The sequence below is a fragment of the Halichoerus grypus genome, chromosome 10, assembly GCF_964656455.1.
Source record: "Halichoerus grypus chromosome 10, mHalGry1.hap1.1, whole genome shotgun sequence".
In the NCBI taxonomy this organism is placed as follows: Eukaryota; Metazoa; Chordata; class Mammalia; order Carnivora; family Phocidae; genus Halichoerus; species Halichoerus grypus.
The window spans coordinates 75,327,535-75,353,274 of record NC_135721.1 but is presented as its reverse complement, the minus strand read 5'-3'; the positions used below and the strand labels follow the sequence as shown (position 1 = coordinate 75,353,274).

Sequence of the window (25,740 nt, the reverse complement as noted above, 5' to 3'; positions counted from 1 at the left end):
CTTCCCGAGGTCCTCTCTAGGATTCTGGCTTCCTTTTGCTCAGAACAGGCTGGCTGGGTCTTTCAGGGTCTCAGGCACCTAGACCTGTGGCAACAGGGAGGCTCACGCTCAACATTTTTCTAGTGGCCCAGGCACCCCTGGCCACACGTTTATTGGTCAAATTACTCCTGAGCAGGTGTAGGGGATGGCACAGGTGCAGGAGAGTGGGTGTCTGACGCTGCACCCGATGCAGCTCAGAGTGGCTCCTGCCTTCAGCGGGCTGCACGCCCACACTGGTATTTCGGTCAGCGTCACAGAACCACTGAGCTCTCTGGCCCCGGGCACAAGCCCCTGGCCTGCCCTGCCCTGCCCCCAGGAGCCAGCTCAGCTCCTCTCACTGGGGGCGTGAAGAGCAGGGGGGGACCATGGACGTCATCAGCATCCAGCAGTTGGTACGGACATGCGGCGGCGGGGGTGGGAGGCAGGTCATGGTCTAGACGTCCCCAGGCCGGGCCAGCAGAACGAGGGGGTCCAGCTGGAGGGGGGCAGGCGGCTGCTTCCTGTGGTCGGAGGAGAGGTGTAGGAGCAGAAACACGCAGTTGTTTTCTGTCTGTCCAGTTCTGTGAAGCAGTGACAGACGAAGCAACGGGGAGATACCCGGTGATGGTGTAGACATGACAGCCCTCGAGTTTAGGGAGTCTTGCCCTGGACTGTGATGGCAAAACAGGAAACAGCAGGCTACTCAGAAGACCCGAGCATAGCTGCGGGGATTGAGCTCAGCTGCTGCCATAGCCATTGCTCTGGAAATGGTCCAGGGGGTCTGGCTGCCTTGGTCGGGGAGGAAGAAGGGTGCTCTGAGTTCCCTGGGCGGTGAGAGGAACGGTCACACTGGTGACGCTCTGGGGTGTCTGCTTTGGTGAGGTGGGCCCAGGAGGCCCAGGAGTCACGCTGCCCAGCAAGCCCCACTGCGACCCTGCCTGGTGCGGCCTCTCAGCGGAGGGGGGGGGGGGGGCAGCATGCAGGCCCAGAGGAGTGTTAGGTTGCCACCAGCATTGGCTTTGGAAGAGAATACAGTTCGTTCGTTCTGTGTGGCTGGAAGCCCTACGCTCTGCCATCCTATCATCCCAACCTTTTCCCTCTCCCCTAGAACGCTTATTCCTCAGTGCTCCCCAGCTCCTGAACGCCCGGTGGGGGCAGGAAGGAAGAGCAGATCACTGTACGGTGGGTTCTGGCCCGGTTTCCTCCTCACAGCCCCTTGAGCTAGGTGCTAGTTTTACCCCATTCTAGTGATGAAGAAACAGAGTTTCACAAGAGCCAAGATTTGAACCCAGGAATTCAGAATTTTACCCAGGAGGCATCTCTGTTCCTCTGAGCTCGGGGTCAGGTGGCAGTATGGCGTGATCTGATAGGAATGTAAGGACGACAGCCCAGGAGGGAAGCTGAGGTGTCACCTGTCCCAAGCGTACCTGGACACAAGCCCAGCAGTATAAATAGACACGGTGTCATGCCCCTGACCCTGTGTCCTGCGACAGGACATGGTAGGCGGCAGTTATCCTCCTGGGCCCTGGGCAACACTACAGTGGGTGAGAGCCAAGAGCCATGGGCATCAGGGAGCATGCCAGCAGAGCGCCAGGAAGCTTCGCCAAGGGTCAGGCCACTATGACATCTACAATGCTATCTCTGTAGGTCACCTCGTCAGGATCCCTGTACTGCACAGCTGTTTCCTAAGGCTTCCTCATTTTTCTGAGTCTTTTTCCTTATCCCGCTCCTACAGGTATGTGGAGACAGAGTTGGAAGGAAAGTGTCAGGATGTGGACATGGAGTTCCTGATCCTGGTGGCGGGCCTGGGGCCTGGAGGCTGGGAGCTGAAGAGGCTGTGACCTGGGAGCGGTGGGAACTGGGAGAAGAGAAGAAGAAAGTGAGCAGTGCTGGGGTTGGGGGGTGGTGAGTGCCAACCCCGAGGCGGGCAGGCTCTGAGCCCCGAGGACCTCGGGTGGCTGGGGCCCCTCCTGCGGGTGGGAGAGGCGAGGGCCAGACCAACCCGGAGCCTGCCCCCGAGGCCTTGGTGCCCCGTGGCTGACCGCTGGCCTGCTCTTGTGCCCCAGCTTGAGAGATTTAACAGCTCCAGATGGAATCTGGAGACTGGCTGACTTGAAAAACTTGGTTCAAAGATGGGGAGAGAGGCGACTGAAATGCAGAGTCCCCCCCCTAGGGCACGTGAGCCCGTGGTTAAGGTGAGAAGTCGGGGGTGGGGTGGGGGGGCTTGAGTTTGTGAGGAAGCGCTTCCTGTCACTGCGGGAGGGCTTGGGGAAGAGCGGACACCGCCAGGGCCTGCTGAGCTGGACAGACTCCGTTCTGGAGGCCCCACAGCCCTCCTGTTTGCTGGGGACCACACGCACAGTGGCTTCAACAGCAGAAATTGATTCTCCCAGTTCTGGAGGCTGGAAGTCTGAGATCAAAGTACCGGCAGGGCTGGTTCCTTTTGAGGGCTGTGGGGGAGAATCTGTCCCTGCCAGTCTGCTAGCTTTTGGTGCTTGGTGGCTAGCTTTGGTGTTCCTTGGCTTGTGGGTGCCTCACCCCAATCTCTCCTGAGTTCACATGGCACTCACACTGTGCCCGCTGTGCCCATGTGTCCCCTTTCATTAAGGACACCAGTCATTGGATTAGGGCCCACTTTACTCCAGTGTGACTTCATCTTAATTACAGCCGCAATGACCCTATTTCCAAATAAGGCCACATTCTGAGGTCCTGGGGTTGGGACTTCAACATATAAACTTGGGGGCAGGGGGCATGGCAACCCATAATGGGCGTAATAGGTGCCTCGTCGGCCCGAATCTGGGGGAGGAAGGGAGTTAAGAATTAGTTTGTACCAGCCACCAACCAACATGTAGTCCTCAGCTGGCTCTTGGGAGCTGCTTGGCTAGACTGGTGAAGACTGCGGTTTGCGAAAGTGATTTGGTCTCGCCCTGTAACCTACCCAGCCGCAGGCCGGAGTCTGTGGACCTGGAGATGCTCCTGAAGGCAGCTGCCGAGAGCCAGGAGGCCCTGATTGGCAAGTACCTGGTAGATGGAGGGGACCCCAGTGCCCATGACAAGGTAGCAAGTGGGGGGACTCGGACTACAGTGTCAGAGCTGCAGGGGTGCCATCCTCCGTGTGTTCCAGTCCTGGCCTGGGAAACTGCGGGCCTTTTCAGAGCCGGGAAGGAGGGGCCCTCGGTGAGAGCAGGGAGCTGGTGCGTACCTTTGGGGAACCTAGTCCTGGGACTAGGACCCAGGGCCGGGCCTCTAGGGGGCGGCTGTGCTCCCGCTGCCTGATGTCCCGTCTCCACCCCCAGCTGCACCACGCCGCCTTGCACTGGGTCTGTCCGAAGGGTCATGGCCAGCTCGTGACCAAGCTGATGGAGGCAAGTGCTGTGGACACTCGCAACTTGGTGAGAACCGGGCAGGAGCCACCGTCACGGCAGACCCCGTCCCGCACGAGAGCGTGTCTGTGCATCGGTGCTTTTGTTTGGTAGCTGGACAGGACACCGGTGTTCTGGGCCTGCCGTGGAGGACACCTGGACATCCTCAAACAGCTGCTTAGCCAGGGAGTCCAGGTCAACGCCCGGGACAGGGTGAGGGGTGCGCTGCTGCGGGGCGGCCTGTTCCCAGGGAAGAGAAAGCACAGCCCCTTGGTGGTGTAAGGCGGCCTCCCCCCGGGGGGGGGGGGTGACAGGAATTCTCACCCCTTAGATCTGGAGCACCCCCCTGCACATGGCCGTGCACACGAGACACTGTGACTGCCTGGAGCATCGTCGCATGTGGACCCACATTGATGCCCAGGACAAGGCAGGTGCTTGCTGTTTGGTTTGGGTCTGCTCCACCAGGGGATGGGGACTCGGAGCCTGAGCTCGGGGACCGCTCGTGCCCACTGGACCCTGCGGGGCGGGGGGGTGTCTGGAGGATGAGCCCCCTTTCCCCAAAGGGGACACGGCTGTGCATGAGGCTGCACGGCACGGCCACTACAAAGCCACGTAGGTGCTGCTGCTCCGGGGGGGCCAGGCTATCTAACGTACTAGGCCCCCTGGTCTGAGGAGGGTGGGGGGCTCCTACGTAGGAGAAAAGGACTGATCCTGGGCCCTTGTTCCCAGGCTTCGGTGACCGCGGTGCAGCTGGCGCAAGACGGGCAGTGGGGCATCCGGGAAGCACTGCAGGCCCCCCGCGGGGCACCCTCGCACCCGGTCCTGCCGCCCACAGCCCCGCACGGTCACTTCTCAGCCACCATTCCACCCTTCACCCCCCGCCACGTGCCCTCACGGTTGTCCGCACCCCTCTGTGGTCTTCGTCCCTCTGGCCAGCCCTGCCCAGCAGGTGACAGAGCCGGCTTCCCTGGCTCCAAGGGTTGGCGAGGACTTGCTCCCCGCCGCGCTGTCGCCAGGAAGGGCTGACACGGGGAACCCCGGGGAAGCCGGACACAAAGCGGGTCCTCAGCGGCCCAGGTTGGAGCAATACTGAAGAGTCCTAAGCCTCGAGCTGCCCGGGGCTGGGCGCTCGATATCCCCCCATCCTCCGCCTGGGCCCCTCCCTCCACAAGGGCCAGTGTCCCGCCCAGCCGCCATCCAGGCCACACCGCTGTGGGGCACCGCGCAGCTGGCCGAGGCCCTCGGGGCAGGGCTTTCTCTGGGGACTCCACTGCCTCCAGCTCCAGCCAGCTCGGGCCTTCTGGCTCCCGGAGCTGGGTGTGGCAGGCTGGAGGGGGTGCCTGACGGGGTCGAGGCCCCACTGCCGCACCCGCCCAGTACCAACCTGGTTGCCTCAGAAGCCCCGACACACAAGCCAGAGCTCACGTTTATTTTCGGGAAACCTTGTGCCCACATCTGCAGGCCTCGGTCCGCCTGCCTGCCGCTCTCTAGCTGGCCAGCTGGTGGCGCCCCGTGCCGGGGTGACATGCCTGGGAGCTGGGGATTGCTTGTGGCCCACCCAACTTTTGGGGTGGCGGCCTGCAACCCTCCTTTGCCCCAGGCAACGTCACGCTAGCACTAGAGCCTGAGCCCTGGCCTGGGCCGCGTGGCCGCACCTGCTCGGCCCTGAAGGGGAAGCAGAGAGCAGCAGCACCCCTACTGCTCCCCCCTCTCTGCGTGGGGGCAGGGTCAGGACCCAGCTGCACACAAGTTCTCACACTTCCTTCCCCTCCCTGCCTTTTCTCTTTCACGCCGCGCTGGCGGAGACCCATGCTGCTGGCGGGGCTGGGTCCTGAACTGGCACAAAGTGAGTTTTAAGGAACTCTGCCCTAAATGCAGAACCGCAGGCGGAGGGACCGGCTGATGAGGTCAGCCTCCCTCATGTACGTAAAGTACCTGGATGGACATGCATTTTGCAGTTCTCTCTAGTCTAACGCGGCGGCCTTCTTGGGCCAAGCACAAGGCTATTCTCACTATGTGAAAAAGCGACTACAGCCCTCACACACCTTCTCTTGCCACGGGCAGCTCCAGCCCTGCAGGGAACTGTGCTGACAGTTCACCCAGGTGCTGGAGCCATAGGATAAGCAGGTGTTCAAATTCATGGAGAAGACGACTCTCCATCTAGAAGATGGGGACCCTTTTATACACTTCGTTTTTTGTTCATTAAAACTGTTGACTATCCATCACAGCCTAGTTGTTCTGGGCTGGGGGGTGGGGGCAGCTCATTAGGCCCAGGACCTGGTCTTCCTCAGCAGCAAAACCTCAACCTGTTAACCATACGGGCCTGACAGCAAGACAGGCCCCCAAGTGCAGAGTGGGGCGTCCAGGCACTTGGCTCTTGTGCTCAAGGCATCTCTCCGCTCTTTGATGGCCAAGTTCAAAGAGCAGTGGTTCTCAGCCTTGGCTGCTTATCACAATCACAAAGAAGGTTTCAAAAGACCTGATGTGCAAGCTAATTAAATCAGCGTCTCTGGGGGTAGGACCCAGGTATCCCCATCATCATGCAGACGACATACCTATGTAGGAAATCCTTAGGAATCTACAAAAAACACCTAGAATAAGGGAGTTCAGCAAGATCTCAGGATATAAGATAAACCTACAAAGACGTTATTTCTACGTATTAGCAATGACTACATGAACACAAAAATTAAAAGCACAGTACCACTTAAAGTTGCCTTTAAAAACAAAATACTTAGATGTAAATCTAACACTTAAGAACTTGTATGTTGAAAGCTACAACACACTGATGAATGAAATCAAAGACGACAAATGAGAGACATACCTTGTTCGTGGATTGGAAGATGAGATCTAGTAAAGATGTCAATTCTCCCCAAATTGATACACAGCTTTAATGCAGCTCCTACCAAATATCCCAGCAAGATTTTTTTTGTAGATATAGTTAATAAGATGATTTAAAAACTCAGCTAAGGGACGCCGGAGTAGCTCAGTTGGTTAAGCATCCAACTCTTGATTTTGGCTCAGGTCATGATCTCAGGGTCTTGGGATCAAACCCCACATCGGGCTCCCTGCTCAGTGGGGAGTCTGCTTCTCCCTCTCCCTTTGTCCCCCCCACCACCCACTGTGCTCTATCTCAAATATTTTTTTTAAAAGATATTTATTTGACAGAGACACAGCGAGAGAGGGAACACAAGCAGGGGGAGTGGGAGAGGGAGAAGCAGGCTTCCTGCAGAGCAGGGAGCCCGATGTGGGGCTCGATCCCAGGACCCTGGGATCATGACCTGAGCCGAAGGCAGATGCTTAACGACTGAGCCACCCAGGCGCCCCTCAAATAAATAAAATTTTAAAAAATAGAAACATAGCTAAAACAATTTTGAAAAATAAAGTGGGACGAGCCAGTCTACCCAATTTCAAGACTTACTATAAAGCTATAGTAACTGGGGCACCTGGGTGGCTCAGTAGGTTAAGCGTCTGCCTTTGGCTCAGGTCATGATCCCGGAGTCTGGGGATCAAGCCCCACACTGGGCTCCCAGCTCAGCGGGGAGTCTGCTTCTCCCTCTCCCTCTGCTCCTTCCCCTGCTCATTCTCTCTCTCAAATAAAATCTTAAAAAAAAAAAAAAATTCAACAGAGGAAAAAGCATTTTCGACAAATGGTGCTGGAGCAACTGGACATCTACAGGCTAAAAAACAGAAAACAAAAAACAAAAACCCTTGACCTAAATCTTATACAAAAGTTAACGCAAAATGGATCACATAGGTAAAGCATAAAACTATAGAAATTTTAGAAAAAAAAACCTAGGAGACAATCTTTGGGATCTAGGACTAGGTAAATAATTCTTTTTTTTTTTTTTTTTTTTTTTATTTGATAGAGACACAGCGAGAGAGGGAACACAATCAGGGGGAGTGGGAGAGAGAGAAGGCGGCTTCCCGCTGAGCAGGGAGCCCGATGTGGGGCTCGATCCCAGGACCCTGGGACCATGACCTGAGCCGAAGGCAGACGCTTAACGACTGAGCCACCCAGGCGCCCCTAGGTAAATAATTCTTACCCATGATACCAAAAGCACAATCCGTAAAAGAAAACTGGTAAACTGCACTTCATCAAAATTAACAACTTTTGCTCTACAAAGGATCCTGTTAAAAGGATGAAAAAATAAGCTAGAGACTGTGAGAAAATATTTGCAAACTAAAAACCCAACAAAGGACTACTATTTAGAATAAAGAACTCTCAAAACAACAGTAAAAGACCAAACAATCCAACTAGAAATGGGTGAAAAACAAGAACAGATACTGCACAAAAGCAGCACATGAAAAGCTATAGAGCAGCCATTATGTTAATACAACTGGAAACCACAATGAGATCTCACTACACACCTACCAGAATGGCTGAAAATAAAAAATGGTGACACCACCAAATGCTGGCGAGGATTTGGAGAAACTGGATCACTCACACGTCGCGGGTGGGAACGTAAAATCGTACAGGTACTCTAAAGGCATGTGGCAGTTTCTTTAAAAAAACAAACCATGCAATGGCCACACAACCTTGCAACTGTATTACTGGACATTTACCTCAGAAAACCAACGTTAACACAAAAACCTGGAAGGAATGTTCATAGCAGCTTTATTTGGAATAGCCGAAAACTGGAAACCACCCAGATGTCCTTCATTGGGACAGTGAACGTATTGAGGAATACTACGCAGCAATCAAAAGGAATGAACTACTGACACACACAACAACCTGGATGCATCTCCGGAATATTCTGCTGAGTGAAAAAAGCCAATCCCAAATGGTCACGTACTGTATGACCCCACTTACACAACATTCTTGAAATGACAAAATCTTAGATCAGTGGTTGCCAGGGATTAGGGATGGAGGCCGAGGGGCTGGGGTGGCTCTAACAGGAGGTCCCCGTGGTGGTGGGACGGCTCTGTCGAGAGGGCAGTGGCAGCCACCCAGATCTACTTGGGAGGGCAGAGAATGATCACCCACATTGTGCCGGTGTCAGCTTCGTGGTTTTGATACTGTGTTCTAACTATGTACGAGTAACCACTGCGGAAAACTGGGTGAAGGGTCCCTCTAGCTTGCAACTTCCTATGGATCTGTAATCGTTTCAAAATAAAGACTTAGAAAAAAGCGGTAACTCTAAATGCAACTTGGTATCCAGAATTGGATCCTGCAACAGAAAAAGGACATTACTGGAGAAACCGTTAAGATCCAAATAAAGTCGGTAATTTACTTAACAGGTTTGTACCAATGTTAATTTTTTTAGTTCTGATAGATGTACCAGGTTATATGTAAGATGGTAACATTAGGGGAAGCTGGGTGAAGGGTATATGGATATAACCCTTCACTCTTACATAACTCTAAAATTGTTTAAGGGGCACCTGCCTGACTCAGTAGAGCATGCAACTCTTGATCTCAGGGTCGGGAGTTCAAGCCCCACGTTGGGTGTGGAGCTTACTTAAAAAAAAAAGAAAAAAAAATTTTTTTTTAATTAAAATTGTTTCAAAAAATAAAATCCTCATGCCCAGATCAATTAAATCAGGCTCCCCGGAAGAGGAGGCCCCAAGTATCAGGTATCAGTATTTTTCAATTTTCCAGGTGATTCTAACGTGCAGCCAAGGTTAAGAACCACTGTTCTGGAGAGAGATGATTGTAAAGTATGCTTCCCACCCGGGTTTGCTCTTAGAATTCCTTGAGAAGTTTCTAAGCAAGCATGCCATTGTTCTTTGGCCTTCATCCCCACCGGTCCCAGATAAGGGACCCAAATTCCTTTGAGAAAGGTTCCAGAAATCCTCCTCCCTCCCTATCCAATCTGCAATCCTACGTCTCTGTGACGCCCCTGTTTCTGCACAGTTGAAGAACTGTAGAAGGTAAAAATGGGTAAGTCAGAAGAAAAACATAAATGCCTTCTTGTTCCCAATTCTCTAAAACCCCGTAGCTAAGAACAGCAAAAAAGCAAAGAGCTGAAATGTTTCAGAGATACAAGAAAAACTGACGGGTTTTGGTTTTTTTAAAGAAAGGGGATGAGGTTCTACCTGCTCCATAACCAACTCTTCCCTCCCCTGCCTCTCTCTGTGCGAATGACAGCCAGCCAGCTCTCCGTGGAGGCCTAGGAAGAAGGTACAAAGTAGGTCTAACGGCTGGATCCTCTCCCTGGGATCCAGCAACTGAGAAAGGGTTAGGGGCAGCACACCCCTTCCTCCCACGGGTGACCTCTCTTCTTCAAACACACTAAGTGATGATACCATTAGAAGCACCTAGGCAAGACAGGCAGAGAAGCAGAAGGAGCAGGCCTCCTCAGTGCCACTGGGGGCCAGCTCTCTCGCGCAGGGCTCTGAGCACAGGGCTCAGAGAAGCAACCTCCACAGGAGGGAGCAGGACAGTGGCACATACCGGTGGGTCATCGAGTCTGAGGTCTGGCACATGGGGCAGGCTGGGGCGCGTGCTCTGAAACACGGCACTGTAAGGGAAGCCAAATCGTTCACTGTGGCTACGGCCAAGGATGTGAACCCCCCCAGCCCCAACTAGCGCTCCCGGTTTGCTCAAAGTGCCGCCAGCAGCAGCAGGTTGGCAAATTAAAAGCGAAGCGAGTACAGGTCACGGCCACGTAAAGGCAGTAATCGTGCACTCACATCATGGCTTGGCCCAAAGAGGTATAAATACACTGCACTGTCACAGGGAGAAGGCTGGGTCCTGGGGACCGCAGATGACAGTGTCTTTTCATTCCCTTCAGAAGCAGGCCTGGAGGGCTGTGCCCCAACTGACCCCCATTTCCTAAAGGAGGGCAGGACCTGCTGAAGGCTCCCGGCACTGAGGTCTGGTTCTGAGGACAGCCCAGGACCCACATCTATAAGGGCCATCTAAAACGTGGCCTGCAGGGGATGGGGACAGGCTGACAAGCTACTCCTTGGCTCTCCAGTTCCCCACGTGCTTGTCCATTCCCCAGAGCTGGGGCTGCCTGGCAAGCAGTTAAACCCCTGGGTTCCGCCCAGGGCTCTCCTCCGCTGGGAGGCCGGGTCTGCTGTGGTTGGGCCCTAGAGGAGAGAGGAAAAGGAGAGTTAGCATCAAAGCCGGTGAAGGAAGCAGGTCCCATCAAAGCCAAGTATCAAAGTCCTCTTTAGGACAGGACAGGGCTGGCAAGGCAGAGGGGCCTCAGGACACCTCAGCGTCAAGGCAGAGCCGGGAGTGGGCAGTCAGGAAAACGGTCAGGCTGACTCTGCCACCCAAGAGAAAACCACTGGGAGGAGGGCTGCGTCACTGAGAGGCAGGAAAGCAGGGCAGGGGGTTTCTGCTCACAGGAGGCCAAGGCCATAAGGCTGGGTGAGAGGAGCCTGCCTGGACACGAAAGCCCCTGCACCGGAAGGAAGCTTTAAGTTTCCACCACCGAGTGGGCTATTTCGTGACCCCGCCAGTCTTCCAGAATAATGAAATGAAAAGTGGCAACGAAGGACAGGAAGGGCCCCCTCACCACCCACCCCTGGAGAAACACCTCCCTGTCTGGGGGCGGCCGTGTCCAGGGCTCCTCCCGGCAGCTAGAGGGCTGGGGAAGGAAAGCAAAGAGAAAGTGAAAGGGAAGATATTTACCTTGGGTGTTTTCTGAAAACAAAAAATGCTCACTAGTCCACAGTCAATTATCAACTGCAGTTTCCAAATGTGCCAAAGAGGGAAAGGTCTACGGGGAAGGCTAGAGAGAGCAGAGGGGAGAGAGACAAGAGGAGACCAGCTGTGCAGCTGCGCCGGCAGGACCACTCGGCTTGGGCCACCCCGCGGGCGTGCTGTGGGGGGGGGGGGGGGGGGGAGGCGGGTGTGCCCCTGACTGCCCGCGGCTCAGAACCAGAGGGAGCAGGAAGCGCGGCGTCTGGAGTGCACTCTCCCTTGGAAATCAGCTCTGGGAACGGCCACTGTGCGGGGGTTAACCCGAGTTTGACATGACGGGCCTGGGGTCAGGAAACTTTCTGTAAAGGGCCAGTATTTTTAGGTTTTGCAGGTCATAGTCCCTGTGGCAACAGCTCAGCTCCACTGTCGCAGCCAAAGGCACTCACACACAATCCAGAAACAAGCAGGCAGGGTCCAATAGGACTTTATTTACCAGCCCAGCAGCCGGCCAGTCTGCCGGTCCTGCCTCAGGCAGTTACTAATTTCCCAAGCATCTCAATAAGGTGTTTTTCTGACAGCGAATCCAGTGCCAAAGTCAATCAGGGGATGGTTCTGACCTGTGCTATTTAAGCAACGTCCCCGGCGACATCTCCACGTGTGCAGCTACACTAAGCTCTCTTGGGGGGCAGTGGAGGACCACCTAGCAGAGATGAGCCGCAGTACGACCTCAGAGAGCTGAGGCAGGGAGCAGGAAGACAGCAGGCGAGCCTCACTGCGGACAAACATCCGGCCACGTTTCGGGGAAAACCCACATCATGGCAACAGAACGGGAGGGGAATCCACTACGATCAGCACGGTGGCGCCTCGGGTAGACCTCTCTGGCTACGACACTGCCCCGGCCCCCGCACAAAGCAGGTAAGCAGTCACTGAGGGGCAAAGGACCCACAGAGCCATGGCAGGTCACGGGCTTACCCGCTTTCTGAAAGCAGAGCGCTCCCATGAAATCTTTTGTAAGCCAGCGTGGCATAAAGCCAAGAAACAATTACCATTTCAAGAAGCAAAACCCCTCTTCAGAGTTCTTTCAGTTAGTGAAAACAGGCACGACCTAAGTCTTTTGTAAAAGCAAAGTGGCACGAAGCGAACTTTCAGGGGACACCTGTATTTCCTCAGAGGATGGCCCAATGAACGGCTGAAGCCCCAAAAGGACTTTAAAAAACTACGCATGTATAGGGCGCCTGGGTGGCTCAGATGGTTGAACGTCTGCCTTCGGTTCAGGTCATGATCTCGGAGTCCTGGGATCGAGCCCCGCATCGGGCTCCCTGCTCGGCGGGAAGCCTGCTTCTCCCTCTGCCTCTCTGTCTCTTATGAATAAATAAAATCTAAAAAAAACCCCCAAAAAACTCTGCATGTATAATAAAGAATGAAATGAAGGAAAAACCATGGTTCTTAGATTTAAGTCTATGCCTTGAATAGAACATGTGCCGTCTCAGTAAGCAGGTGAGGCCAGAAAAGGTTCACATTGAAAAAACCAACACCAAACGCTCACATTTTGAAAAAACAAAAACATACTGGCTTTTGAGACCCCAGTCTAAGGTGATGGTGTGAACAAGCGGCCTCTCACAAAAGAACAGAACATCACAGTGGGTAAATACAGAACCGCGACCAGCCCTAACAGGTAGAACACCACTTCTCAGTACACACACACCGAGGAAGGCCCGCAAGGCCCGGATCCAGGGCTGGAGCAGCACGCCTCACGCTGGGACCCCTTTTACCAACGCACAGAAATGGAGCGCCCAGGGGCTGAGCCACTCACAGGCCCAGGCCGGGGCTTTCTGTCCCTTGCACCTGCACATCACCTCTCAGAAAGTATCCATCATAAAAACACGTTCGTGTTCGCAAGCGCGGGTCTGAATAACCAGAACTGTTCCCTGTGGGACACCACTGCCCAGAGGCCAAGGGCATGCAGAGGCTCCAGGCCAGAGCGCCTCGGCCTCTCTCTGCTTCTGATTCTTCTCTGTAAAATGGGCCTAACGACTGCCACCTCTGAGAATGGAGACGTGTTCTTAGATGAGTGAGGATGAGCAAAGCTCCCAGCACAGTGCCAGGCAGAGCCAGTGTTCAGAGCGCTCGGTGTCCCCACCTCAGAGTGCCCAGGGCGTCCGGCAGCCTGCAGCTTCTGCCACGGCCTCGCTGGAAGCCCCGCCCACTCCCCCAGGACCACCCAGCCCCCGAGCGTATCTCTGACCCCAACACAGGAGCTCAATCAGAATGAAAGTACCTTCCTGAGTACCAAACCAAGAAAGTTCCCTAACTTTTTAGCACTCCCACCCAAAGCCCACTCTCCACAGTCTCCTTTTTATCTACAAGGCAGGGTTTGCTAGCCTACGCCCCATCTATTTCACCCAACGCGATCTTCCGGCGGCTCCCAGTGGGACCCTAGATGTGAGGGGCAGGACTTAAATATTAGCTTGACCTGACCAAACATCTCAACTGGTGCCCTTCTCAGCTCCTGGCATGGTGCCCACCAGCCAGCCACCTTCTGAGCTGGGCCCACTGGTGACTGGGTCTTCATTTTCCAGGTGACCTAACCCTAATCCTAACTGACCAAGAGTGTCTGGACTTGATCTTATTCCCATTTAGCAACTCTTCTCTAATGAAGGCAACCCATGCTGACAGGTCGTCCAGAGAAAATGCTGACCGCACGTACTTTGCACGCGACCTGGCCTGCAGCGCAATGTCATCGTAGCTAGTCAGACAGTGAAAAGAGGAAAAGGAAAGAATGGGCAGAAAAGGGGACAAGGGAAGAGGAATACAAGGCAGAGTGAGGGCAGAGAGAGTGAGTGTGTGTGGGAGCAGCAAGGACCAGCACAGGACGTGCACGCCCTCCGGGCTACCACACCGGGGGATGTGGCCCTGTGGGGCTCACCTGCTGCCGTGGCTGTCTTGTCACCGAGGAGCCTGGTCTGGCTGCCTGGGATGACCTGGAGGTCTGCGTTCTCCGGGGACTGTGGCAGGTTCTGGGCTCGAGTAGCCAGGAGTGCATTGAGGTACTGCAGCCGCGTGACCTGGAGGACAGAAAGCACCCCCAGGCAGGTGCCACTTGTGAAGCCAGACGGAGAAAGCAAGTTCCAAGAAGGTCGCACGTCTCCCTCCTGCCCACAAGCACCAGAACTAGGTGGGAGAGTCACACTCAGCAGGACCAAGGAAAATGAAGAGCTTTAAGCCAGCTAAGGGCAGAGAAGAACAGTCAAGCAGTCTTTAAGATCTCAAAAGGAAACTGGGCGCACAGTCCCAGCGACGGGACTAGACTGCCAGCAGTCAGAGGGACCTCCAGGAGCCAAGGCCGTCTGTCCTTCAGAGCAATTAACACGGTCCTGTTCCAGCGAGTCTCAGAGAGACTCAAGAAGAATTTACTCTTAATCCATACAAACTTGCGGCCAGCTGGTTTAGCCCCTGGGGGACACAGAGCTGCCTAACAGCCAGCACCAATGAGCAGCCCAGACAGTCACCTTAATGAGCTGCAGGTCGGAGAGGGCCCTCACGGTGTAGTCAGGACAGTACGCACACAAGCGGGCACCATCGGCTGGCTCGGGCTGCAGGTCGTGGCGGATGGACTGGAGCGAGGACACCGGGGACTGGTGAACTATCAGAAGGAACAATCAGTGACGTCTCTGGTGGGGACAACTGCACCGCCTCAGAGATCCACCCCACAGACCACTCTATGATGTGACCACAGCTACGAACGGAGAAGAACGGCAAGCACACTTCCTCGCGGGAAAGGCTTGGCGGGGGCAGGAGCGAGCAACAGCGACGAGCCCCAGAGAAACGCTGCCCCTCCCTCGACACAGCCCAGAGAAGAGAAAAGCCAGCCCCTCCTCAAGTGGAGCACCCGACAGGACGCGTGGGCTCTGGAGGAAGGGGAGGCCAGACCCTGGGCCCCGGAGAGCCGCACAACCAGCAGCTGAGCCCAGCCTTCCGCTCCAGGAGGGGCTGGCGCTTACCTGAGGATGGTGCTGTCAGGGCAGACACTCCATAGTAGGTGAAGGCCCCATTCTCAAACTTCAGGCCCTCTTTCCCGATCTCCACCTCAACCCTGCCCTGGGAGGTGGAGGGAGAGGGAGGGAGGAGGGGCAGGGAGAGAAAGAGATGTGGACAGATTACCTTCCCCGCCAGACGAGAGCACAAGGAGAAAGCACCAACCCCAATTATCGAGGGGGCGTGGATGTGCATGATCCTCCCGCTCTCAGGCCCTTCCCTCCTTTCTGAGCAGGTGGGAGGCCCCAGCCCGGGCTCCCGGTTACCTGCAGGATGAGAATGAAATAGTCCACCGGCCGGCTGCGCTGGTACAGATAATGGTGTGCAGCCAGACGGTTGCTCTCGTCAAACCTCACTTCCTGGTTGACGCTGGGATGCCTCAGCAGGTGCAGCAGGACCTTCTCGGAGATTCGCAGGGGGCTGAATACATCCACCTCTGCCCCGTGGTGGGAAAAAGGGACAGTGTCCACCGGGCCCAGAGTGGCCTGCACGACCACACCGCCTCCTGCTGCCCCCCGAGCCAAGTCACCTCCCCAACACGAGGGAACTGGGCAGGCCGCACCCCCCCCCGAGGCCCCCCGCCGTGGCTCGCCAGAGGTGGCGCCTGCCTGGCTGCAGCTCTCAGCCGTTGGCAGAGAGGAGCCGTCCCTCAGGGGCCCTGAAGTGCTGACAGGGCTGGAGAGAAGCGCCGAAGGGCTCCTGGGTACGCTCCTCCTTCCCGGGACTGAGGGCACTCGGGTGTCTGCCCTGGGGGCCTCTTGACCCACCGGACGGTGGGCCAGAGAGCAAAGGCCCACCCTTCACCCTCACCTCGGGACAGGAAGCGCTGGGTGGCCAAGAGCAGCTGAGGCGAGATTTTCACTTTATGTTCATCGTCAGACACCTTGAACAGGGAGAATTCCTCCTTCGGCCTGAGGGGGGCACTCAGAGGAGCAGGCTTCTTCCGCACGGCGGCATCTCCTAGGATGGCGAGAAGGCCCACTGAGGCAACAGTAGTCCTCCAGTCAGTACGAGCAAACCGCGGCCCACTGCGCAGCCTGGGGGCTCTCAGGTGGGGGAGGCGGCGTCAGAGCCCCGGGGACACAGCCCTGCTGGGGCCTGGTGGCCGCTCCCCACACACAGCAAACCTGGCAGGGCGGAGGGGGCAGGCCGGCACTCCAGCCATGTCCTGAGGAAGTACGGTCAGGGCCTGCTCCTGTCCTCGGAGCTGGAAAGGCAGAATACTGACAGGACGGTCAGAGACCCCTCACCAGAAAGCACGTCTGCAGATTACGGGCGCGACACGGCAGCAGCTAACCTGATGTCCCCATGCCTATGGCAGCCTGAGGAACCAAACTAAAGAGGCTGCATTTTGGGGACAGACGCGGGGGCAAAGCGATTCACTTGATAGCAAATGGAGCTGGGGGGGCTCAGTGTCCCAAGCGTGCACGTCAGGCCCCGGGCCATCAGGTCCAGGCTCTGTGTCTGCCCTGCAGACCTCAGCCATCTTCCTAAGAGCCAGACACCCCTAAGGCATGATCACGGGCCCCCGGATCTTTGGTTTTGGAAAGACCCTCTCCGCAGTAAAGAACGGGATTCTCTGAGGAGAGGCTTCTGTAACGTAGAAAAGAACCCGAGAAAGCCAAAGGGCCATGGAAGACGGGAGCCTGGGAAAGGCCCCTGAAGGGCAGAGCCCCCATCTGTGCCGGAGAAACCAAACTGCTGCTGCAGCCAGAGCCCCAGGCAGGCAGTGGGGCTGCAAAGGCCCCGCTGGGCCACCGCGGCGTCGCATCCACGCACAGCCGCGGGCCCTCCTGGCCCGCTCCCCCGCGGCCCCAGCTAGCCAACAGCTCTGACTAGAGATCCAGCCTCGTCTCAGCAACACGGAGACCCGCTGTCCTCTGAGGCACACCACACATCTCAGGAGGCTTGAGAGACCAGCTGAGATGGAACGCTGCCAGGAGTCAAGACTCACGGTAGTCCTCAGACTCGTCCAGGATCTCAGACTTGATGATCTCCTCAATGACGTCCTCCAGGGTGACCAGGCCCAGCACCTCGTAGAAGGGGTCACCTTCACCCTCGTTGTTCACCTTCTGCACGATGGCCAGGTGGGACTTCCCTGGGGGAGGGGACGCTCAGGTTACATCCCATTTGAGGTGACGTCTGTGTTCCCACAACATACCAGGCACCAGTGAGACTCTTCCTAAGTTCTTACTTAAGGCTCTCAACACGCTCGTGAGGACGAGCCTCCCTTTACACACGAGGTCCCTAAATCTCAGGCACTACGGTCAGCCGCACAAGGCCACCCAGGCAGGGGCAGAGTGGAGTCAGCCTCGGGTCTACAGGAACGTGGTTTAGATAAGGCTGCATCAGACCGGGACAGATGCTAGGGCTGCACACACAAGGGCACCAACTCCAGAAGCACGTTCTCCCCGGGGACAGTCTACATGGGGGAGCGCAGAAGGGCCACCCAGTGACTCTCCTGGGGAAGCATCCCCATTCTGAAAGCTGTCCTTTATTTCCAGAAGCCAAGGTCTATGCAAGTCATCCAGGGGGAAGATGATAAACGGTGAGTGGCCAGTCAGAGCCCAGACTGTGCGGGAGGAAGGGCAGCAGCCTGGAACTGTTCACCTTCCCCTCCTTCAGCTGAGCTTCCTATTGGTTTGTTTGTCTAATAAAGAAATGGAAGCTTGAACAAAGCCCAAGCCTCAGAGTGCTGGGGACTGTTGGGAAAACTTCAAGAACTGACTCTGCTTTTCATCTATGAAACTTTATGAAACCTGTCCAAAAGAAACAGAACGCAAACCATATATGTAATTTTAAATTTCTGAGTAGCCACATTAAGAAAAAAAACACACGTGAAATTAAGTGGTAACATATTGTAATTAACACAATATAGCCCTCAGTATCACTTTAACATGCAATCAACATAAAAATATTAAAACAGGGGCACCTGGGTGGCTTAGTCGTTAAGCATCCAACTCTTTTTTTTTTTTTTTTAAGATTTTATTTATTTATTTGACAGAGAGAGACAGTGAGAGAGGGAACACAAGCAGGCAGAGTGGGAGAGGGAGAAGCAGGCTCCCCGCTGAACAGAGAGCCCGATGCGGGGCTCGATCCCAGGAGCCTGGGATCATGACCTGAGCCGAAGGCAGACTAAGCATCCAACTCTTGATTTCGGCTCAGGTTATGATCTCAGGGTCGCAAGATCGAGCCCCACATCAGGCTCCGCACTCAGTGTGGAGTCTGCTTGAGATTCTCTCTCCCTCTACCCCTCCCCCTCCAGCACTCACTCACTCTCTCAAATAAATAAAATTAAAAAAAAAAATAAAAAATATTAAAACAGGAGCACCTGGCTGGCTCAGTCGGTAAAGCATGGGACTCTTGATCTTGGGGTTGTAAGTTCAAGCCCCATGTTGGATGTAGAGATTACTTAAAAATAAAATCTTAAAAAAAATTATTAAAAAAATTTTTAAATTAAAACATATTTTCCTTTTTTGTACTGTCTGTGAAGTCTGGTGTGTGTGAGGCACTTCCAGCACATCTCAGTTCAGCCCAGCTGTCTTTCGACCACATGTGGGCACTGGCTGCTGGACGGGGTTGTGCAGGTCTAGGATATGAACTCAGAGAAACTCATCTCAGCCATGCCCTTCATTACTAGTGAAAAAAGTTTTGGGTAAAAGCAAGCCTGGATCCATGTAAGGGGGTATTTGCTTCAAGAATCTTTTGGTAAAGCAAAAAGTCAAGTTCACTTCTTTGTGTCAATCATACTTCACATACCTTGGGTTTAGTTACAGTGTAGTGAACTTGAGTTCAGAAACACACTCTCTCGAAGTCTATCTGGCATGCTCTGCCTCCTCATTCTTTCAGCATCCATGCCCCCCCACCCCCCTCCCGCATCAGGTGCAGGAAGACCTCTGCTCCAAATTTATTTTATTTTTTTTTAAGATTTTATTTATTCATTTGAGAAACAGAGAGAGACAGTATGAGCAGGGGGAGAGGCACAGGGAGAGGGAGAAGCAGGCTCCCCGCTGAGCAGGGAGCCCGATGTGGGGCTCGATCCCAGGACCCTGGGATCATGACCTAAGCCGAAGGCAGATGCTTAATCGACTGAGCCACCCAGGTGCCCCTGCTCCAAATTTAGATAAAAAGAAAATGTCCAGTCAACCAAAAGCTATTATTATTAGTAGACCACTGGCCAAATGATCAAGAAAGGAATGAGGCAGGGGCACCTGGCTGGCTCAGTCGGTGGAGCATACAACTCTTGATCTCAGGGTTGTGAGTTCGAGCCCCACGTTGGGTGTAGGGATGACTTAAAATTAAAATCTTTAAACAAAAAAAGGGAATGAGGCTGTAGAAAAGAAAAAGAAAACATTTACTGTATTTCATCAAATTGAAGATGCCATCAATTGTGAGACACATCCTGATTGCAAAGATGTTGAAATACAAAAAACAATGCACCTATGAACTGAAGGAATGCGGCACGTACTGCTTACTGTGTGCTGGCCACTAATGCCGTATTCATTTATTAAGTTACTGGGAACAGAGGATTATTCCCATTTACAGTCTGCAGAGAAAACAGGCTCAAAGAGCTTCAGTGACTCACCCAAGTGCAAAACCGAGATGTGAACCCAGGCAGCTAGCTTCTTAATCTGTTCTCTTTTCCTTTCCTTTTTCTTTTTTTTAAGATTTTATTTATTTGACAGAGAGAGAGAGAGAGAGACCATGAGCGGGGGAGCAAGGGGAGAGGGAGAAGCAGACTCCCCGTGGAGCAGGGAGCCCGATGCAGGACTCGATCCCAGGACCCCGGGATCATGACCTGAGCCGAAGGCAGACGTTAATCGACTGAGCCATGCAGGCACCCCTGAATCCATTCTCTTAACCACCATACTCATCTCGTTTTCACTGGAGAACAAGAGACCAAATCTTAGGAGACCCTCCCCTCTGGGTGAGTTACACTGGGCCAACGTACTGTCTCCAGCACAGGGGTCCTTCTAAAGAAAACAAAGTATTGTTCTTCAGGATGCTCTAATATCTTCAGACAAAAATTACAGGCAGGGATGACTACACTGTCTTCCCCCTTTCCAGGAGAGAAAGGCCAGGGGTCCCCGAGAACTACCTGCTCATTCCTGCTGAGACAGAAGTACTGAATGAGGAATAGCAGCATTTCCAGATGCTGCCCACCCCTGGGTATCTGTGCTGGGAATGGCTCACACCAGCAGACGGGCATCATTTCTATGAGGGCCATGCCCACCCCGCCACATGATACTAACCTGTCAGACCAGATGAGGAAGGCCGAAGCTCGACATACAATTCTGGTCAGATTCTAGGAACCAAAGCCCAGGTTCTAGATGACCATGTAAGAGCAGAGAGAACCCATTTCAGCTGCATTCTTCCAGAATGCCAGCCCCTTAGGTAGGTTACCCTTAGAATGGACTAGCCTCTCCCTTGCTTTCAAACTTTTGTAAAACAGGCACAAGTTTCTCAGTGACCCGCCACATGGCATGACTGGATAACAAACAGACGAAAGCAGAGCCCCTGAAAGATCCCCCGACACAGTGGCCATGGGATTTCATCTCAAGACAGAATGTCTGAGGGGTCCAGACGGCAACCACGAAAAAGCAGTAGGGGTACACAGAGAACAGGCAGCTGGAGGGATTAAAGTTTATTTCTCATCTGATAGGACAAAATGCTCTGAAAACACACAGGCCCCTGGCTGGCTGACTAGAAACACTAACAGGCCCCAGGACAAGTGCCTACAGGTTCTCCCTGAGCAAAAAGCCTCAGGTAAGGGGCAGATGACGCATTTACCAGAATCAACCAAAAAGCCCTGAAAAAGCTCTACAGGGTTTTCATTTTAGTTAGCAGGCTCGAATGTACTCATAAATTATATGGATGCTAGAGAACTCTTCCATAATGCCTAATTTCTAGGATATTTGTAAAAATGCAGATGGAGTTTAAATTCCTCTGCCTTCGTTTTATTTTTTTTAGATTTATTTATTAAAAAGAGTGAGTGAGAGAGAGCACAAGCAGGGGGAGGGGCAGAGGGAGAGGGAGAAGCAGACTCCCCACTGAGCAGGGAGCCTGATGCAGGGCTCGATCCCAGGGCCCCAAGATCCTGACCTAAGCAGAAGGCTTACTCACTGACTGAGCCACCCAGGCGCCCCCCCGCCCAACTTCCTTTATTTTTTAAAGCAACTGTCAGAACATATCCTAGGAGAAAAGTGCTAGGCTAACATTCCTCACAGCAGGTCTGACTCTTTTTAGAATCCTGGGGATCCTTTGGCTTCTGACAATGAGCCAGAACTCGGTTGGTTTAAAGCAGAGATTGTGAAAAGCATGCATCCTAATTCCTCCTTTGGTTGACTGTCCTTGAATATTCTCACTGGGGGATTGACAAAGATGGTGGGATTAATAGCTTTAAAGAAAATACACTTTACTGCAGGTCCAGAGTACACTCTCTTCCTGGTAATGTTTGCCCAAAATACTCAGTATCATCTTAAGTCTGCACACTAACTAAGGAGCGCCTCACCAGAAAAGGTGCCTCTCCCAGACTATAAAGTTCCAAAACAGTGCCCTGAGGGATGAAAGGAACAGGGCCTGGAATGGTAGCTGCCAAGATGCCAAGGACTCCAGCTTCAGGAAATTCAGAGGGCACCACCACCTCACACACTTGGCAGAGAGACGGGAAGGGAATTGATTTCTAAAACCTCAGGCGCCATAAAGGCTGCAATATGCCCTTTGTTCATAAGCAGAATGAAGAAAGGGGTTAGGCTAAAAATGGATCTTAATGAGGAAAAACAGATATCTGCCAAAGGAGTGCACTGCAAAAAGCAGCAGAGAAAGGCTCCAGGAGTCAGAGGAAAGACGAAGCCAATTTGCCCCTGAGAATGGCCCTCACTTGTCAGGGGAGGAGGAAGGCGAGGACAACTGAGGAGCTCCCCATTCAACCTCCGGGTTCCCCAGAGCTACTCCAAGGCCACCCACCATCCCAGAACAGGAGCAGCCTAGACTGTGGGCCTTCTCTCCTGACTGGCTCCTTTCTGTCAACATTTCAACCCAAAGCCACTCAACTTGCCCATCTTCAACTGAAGAGCAGAGGGCCCCCTCCCGTGCCAGCCCTCTCCCAGCCACTGCTCTGGCTTCTGCCCTGCAGCCATACCTCATGGCAGGCCCATCTACCTCAGCTGTCACGTCCCATTCATTCCCCATCACCCACGCTGGAGCACCAAATCTGCTCTTGCAGAGGTCACGAGTATCCTGGTTGTTGGATCCAAATGACATGATGCTGGCCTCTCCTGATCATTCGCCTTCCCTCGATAAGTGGTCTCTTCTAGGGCATTCTGAACTTCTGGGTCTCCTCAGCAGCTCTCCTCTGCTACCCTCCACCCCTCATATGCTTGTGCCCTCAGGGGTTTAGGCTTTCTGTGCCACACCTACGGCTGGAGCAACCACTTCTTTACCAACAACCAAATCTTTATCTCCTGCTTGGGTCTTTAACTCGTATTTCTCATCAACTGGTTGAGTCGGCCTCTTGGGCCACTGCACAGACATTCCAGTGTCCAGAACAAACTCACCTGTGCCACCCCCCCACCCCCCCCACCACGATGACCTCCCTTCTCTGTAAGTGCTCTGCCTCAGGGAAGGGCAAGAGCATCCCGAAGCCAGAAACCCAGGCCTCACCCTTAGCTCCTCAGCTAACCACAAAGCCCCCTCAATTCCACCTCCCGATGCCCTTCTGGATCTCCTCTCCAGGCCCGCTGCCCACCTTTATTCAGCTACCACCGTTTCTTAGCTGGACCCCCTACCCACTGGTCTCCATACCAGTCAGGGCTCAAAGTCAACGCCCCGGAGATCAAGTCCAGCCTTCCCAGGGTCTCAAGCTGGGAGGTGGCGGGGGCAGGATGGAACCCTCCTTGGCGCACTCCAGGCCACCAGAACCTCCACTGCCTCGAAAACTACAGAGGCCCAGATGGAGTACTCACCAGCAGAGGTCTGGCCCCCACCCCAGGCTCCCCTCCCCTGAGGGGGGCTGCATAGCCACTTTCTTGGGGAAACAGCCAAGAGCACCCAAGAGATGCTCTAGCAGAGCAGTCAAAGCTGCACAGCAAAGTCTCCCACCCAATCCTCAGGTACAGTAAGGACAGTAACTGCCTAACTATTCAACACCCAAGCCACGACTAATTACTCAACATCCATGCGGCCTGGGGCCAGGACACTTCACAGCTGCCAGGAAGATCGGGGGCTCCGCTCTCTTCCCAGCCTCACATTATGCAGCCTTTCGGGTCAAGCCCATCCAGAGTCCTGGGGTGTCCCCCATGCTCTTCCTGCAGGAATTCAGGGGTGAGAAGCATGGCTGGCGGACAAGGAGCAGCCAAGTTCTGGGGAGCACACCCAAGCCTGACAATGAGAGGACTGCAGAGGAACCCACACCTTCACACTTGGAGGCTGGGCTCCATTTTTACCTGCAACCTTGGAGTTGCTCAGATAAACCAAGGTGAAAGAAGAGGGTGAACTGTGGAGTTAAGGGAGACCCTGACAGACCTTATTCATGATCAGAAAAGGGGAAGTTAAAAAAAAAAAAAAGACAAGACAAAAGGGAGACTAAATCAGTATCCATAAAGTTGCTTCTGATGAAATCAAAGTGGAAGTGTCTCCCACACCTGCAGAATATCAGGTATCATTCCTTCTTCTGTTATCAGCATGGCAGCAGCCCATGAAAGACCTTAACAATGATCCCTTGAAACCTCACAGGCCCTGCTAATTTGATGGTATGTGTGCAGGTGAAAGCGACCAGATGTCTGAAGACTATCCTCTTTTCTGTTCTTCTAGTTTCTATTTAAGAATTTAGACCTGTTACAGGGCACCTGGGTGGCTCAGTTGGTTAAGCGACTGCCTTCGGCTCAGGTCATGATCCTGGAGTCCCGGGATCGAGTCCCACATCAGGCTCCCTGCTTGGTAGGGAGTCTGCTTCTCCCTCTGACCCTCTCATGCTCTCTCTATCTCATTCTCTCTCTCAAATAAATAAATAAAATCTTTAAAAAAAAAAAAAAAAAGAATTTAGACCTGTTACAAAGCCAAAGCCCACAAAAATGAAGGAAAAAGCTGGTGGATTAGAGTCAAGTGGACATAGCTCCCCAAATTAGGCCTACCAGGAAAAAGGGGATTTTGCTTTCCACAGCGCTCTGAACGACAGCCTTTGAGTATTTCAAAAGGTCACTGAGAGCTGTGAGGCCATCATCTAAAAGGGTACTCGGAGAGACCTCCGTAAGGATGGGACCCTTTCCTCAAGGCTTCCATAAACCCCCACCCTTTTTCCAGCGGAGAGCGCTGGCATTCGTGTCCCCTCGCCGATGTCCCGTTACCTCGTTTGAACTCCTCCAGGACAGCGTCCAGCTTGGTGTCGTTGAAGACGAAGTGGAGCGGATGGTTGTAGAAGCGGGTGATGGTGCTGAGCGGCGTGCAGTCTTCGGGATCCACGAAGGCCAAGTCCTTGAGGTAGAGCATGTCCACGATGTTGGAGCGCTCCTCCTCGTACACTGGGATGCGCGTGTGGCCGCTCTGCATGATGCTGGCCAGGACGCCGAAGTCCAGCACGGCGCTGGCATCCAGCATGAAGCAGTCCTCGAGCGGCGTGAGCACGTCCTCCACGGTCCGGCAGCGCAGCACGCCCTTGCTGAGATCGCTGTAGGGGTCGCCGCCACCGCGGGCCAGCTCTAGCACGCGCTCGCGCAGCCGCCCGGGCCGCGCCGCCAGCTCCAGCAACTGGCCCACGGGCAGCGCCACCGGCAGGGTCAGCAGCACGGCCAGGCGGCTGAGCAGCAGCGCGCGCGGCGCCAGCGCCAACGCCCAGCGCCCGCTCACGGCAGCCGGCACCACCTCGCCCACCAGGAACACGAGGCCCGCGCTGCCCAGCACGGCGGGCACGGCGCGCTGGCCGGCCGCGCGGTACAGCAGCACCGCCAGCGCCGCCTGCGCCAGGCTGGCCAGTAGCAACAGCGCGCCCAGGGCGCAGCCGGCCCAGCGCCGCGCGGGCTCTAGGCGCCGCGCCGCCGCGCGCTCGGCCTCCGAGCCGCTCTCGCGCAGCACCTGCACCTCGGCGGGCGCCAGCGCCAGCGCGCTCAGCTGCAGGCCCCGCGCCAGCGCAGCCAGCGCCAGCAGCCCCGCCGCCCCCAGGCCCAGCGCCCAGGGCGGCGCCGCCTCCTCGGCTGCCGAGCCGCCTGGCTCCACGCGCAAGGCCAGCAGCGCCGAACGCGGGCGCACGGCCTCGGCGCGCAGGCGCAGCAGCGCGCTCCACTCGCCCGCTGGGGCCGCCGCCTCCCGGGCCGCCGAGCCGTCCGGCTCCCCGCGCACGGCCAGCAGCGCCGAGTGCGGGCGCGCGGCCTCGGCGCGCAGGCGCAGCAATGCGCGCCACTCGCCTGTGGGGGCCGCCGCCTCCTCGGGAGACGCGGCCGGCCCGCCCTCGGGGCAGCCCGCCCCCTCGGGGGCCACCCAGGACCAGGAGCTGTTGGCCAAGCCGGAGCCGAAGAGGCGCAGGCGGAAGGTGGCCTCCGGTGCGGCCCGCACCTCTCCTCCGCGCTCCCACCCCGCGTCCACGGCTCCGTCCTCCTCCAGACAGACGCCCAACACTCGCGGGCCCGACGCCGCCTCCCCGGCGGCGTTTCCCAGGCACAGCGCGGCGAGCAACCAGCCTAGACGACCCGCCGCCGCTGCCGCCGCCATCGCCTGCTGCCCCCTCTCGGCCTCCCGCGC

General features: G+C 55.0%; 2 protein-coding genes and 1 long non-coding RNA gene across 9 annotated transcripts; 2 read left to right on the top strand and 1 right to left on the bottom strand.

The window, feature by feature from the left end:
• Positions 1 to 114: 114 nt before the first annotated feature.
• CNNM3 (cyclin and CBS domain divalent metal cation transport mediator 3) lies at positions 115 to 25,740 on the bottom strand. Of its 5 annotated transcripts, none has more exons than XR_004911346.2 (9): positions 24,354 to 25,740; positions 16,964 to 17,107; positions 15,820 to 15,969; positions 15,276 to 15,445; positions 14,976 to 15,072; positions 14,484 to 14,617; positions 13,901 to 14,039; positions 10,963 to 11,062; positions 7,979 to 10,412 (listed from the first exon to the last, which is right to left on the bottom strand). XR_004911346.2 is itself a non-coding variant. In XM_078056631.1 (9 exons), exons 1-8 carry the CDS (start codon positions 25,708 to 25,710, stop codon positions 10,911 to 10,913), a joined length of 2,199 nt encoding a protein of 732 aa, XP_077912757.1. In that variant the 5' UTR covers positions 25,711 to 25,740; the 3' UTR covers positions 7,979 to 10,414; positions 10,874 to 10,910. The 5 variants fall into 5 exon arrangements, 4 of the variants coding, with proteins under 4 accessions (XP_035929632.2, XP_035929630.2, XP_077912757.1 ...); XM_078056631.1 differs by lacking the exon at positions 10,963 to 11,062 and adding an exon at positions 10,874 to 10,918 and having other exon boundaries at positions 7,979 to 10,414; XM_036073739.2 differs by lacking the exons at positions 7,979 to 10,412; positions 10,963 to 11,062 and adding an exon at positions 115 to 689.
• Positions 366 to 5,600, top strand: ANKRD23 (ankyrin repeat domain 23). 3 transcript variants are annotated; one of them, XM_078056633.1, is made up of 6 exons: positions 366 to 431; positions 1,754 to 1,897; positions 3,315 to 3,410; positions 3,495 to 3,575; positions 3,712 to 3,807; positions 4,110 to 5,600. In XM_078056633.1, the coding sequence occupies exons 1-6, from the start codon at positions 405 to 407 to the stop codon at positions 4,404 to 4,406; spliced, it is 741 nt and encodes a 246-aa protein (XP_077912759.1). In that variant the 5' UTR covers positions 366 to 404; the 3' UTR covers positions 4,407 to 5,600. The 3 variants fall into 3 exon arrangements, with proteins under 3 accessions (XP_077912759.1, XP_077912758.1, XP_077912760.1); XM_078056632.1 differs by having other exon boundaries at positions 3,495 to 3,593; XM_078056634.1 differs by having other exon boundaries at positions 3,495 to 3,593; positions 3,712 to 3,811.
• Positions 6,609 to 8,615, top strand: LOC118523942 (uncharacterized). Its single transcript, XR_004911347.2, has 2 exons — positions 6,609 to 7,203; positions 7,409 to 8,615. It is a non-coding gene; the product is annotated as an uncharacterized LOC118523942 (long non-coding RNA).

Bases quoted from the DNA above. Each gene is read 5' to 3' on its own strand.
- ANKRD23 (XM_078056632.1), top strand. From the start codon at position 405: ATGGACGTCATCAGCATCCAGCAGTTG. The intron at 3,594-3,711 runs GTGAGGGGTGCG...CTCACCCCTTAG, and splicing joins AGGTCAACGCCCGGGACAGG to ATCTGGAGCACCCCCCTGCA. The intron at 3,808-4,109 runs GCAGGTGCTTGC...CCTTGTTCCCAG, and splicing joins ACATTGATGCCCAGGACAAG to GCTTCGGTGACCGCGGTGCA.
- CNNM3 (XM_036073737.2), bottom strand. From the start codon at position 25,710: ATGGCGGCGGCAGCGGCGGCGGGTCGTCTAGGCTGGTTGCTCGCCGCG. The intron at 17,108-24,353 runs GTAACGGGACAT...CCCCTCCCCCAG, and splicing joins CCTGGAGGAGTTCAAACGAG to GGAAGTCCCACCTGGCCATC. The intron at 15,970-16,963 runs GTGAGTCTTGAC...TCGCCATCCTAG, and splicing joins GGACGAGTCTGAGGACTACC to GAGATGCCGCCGTGCGGAAG.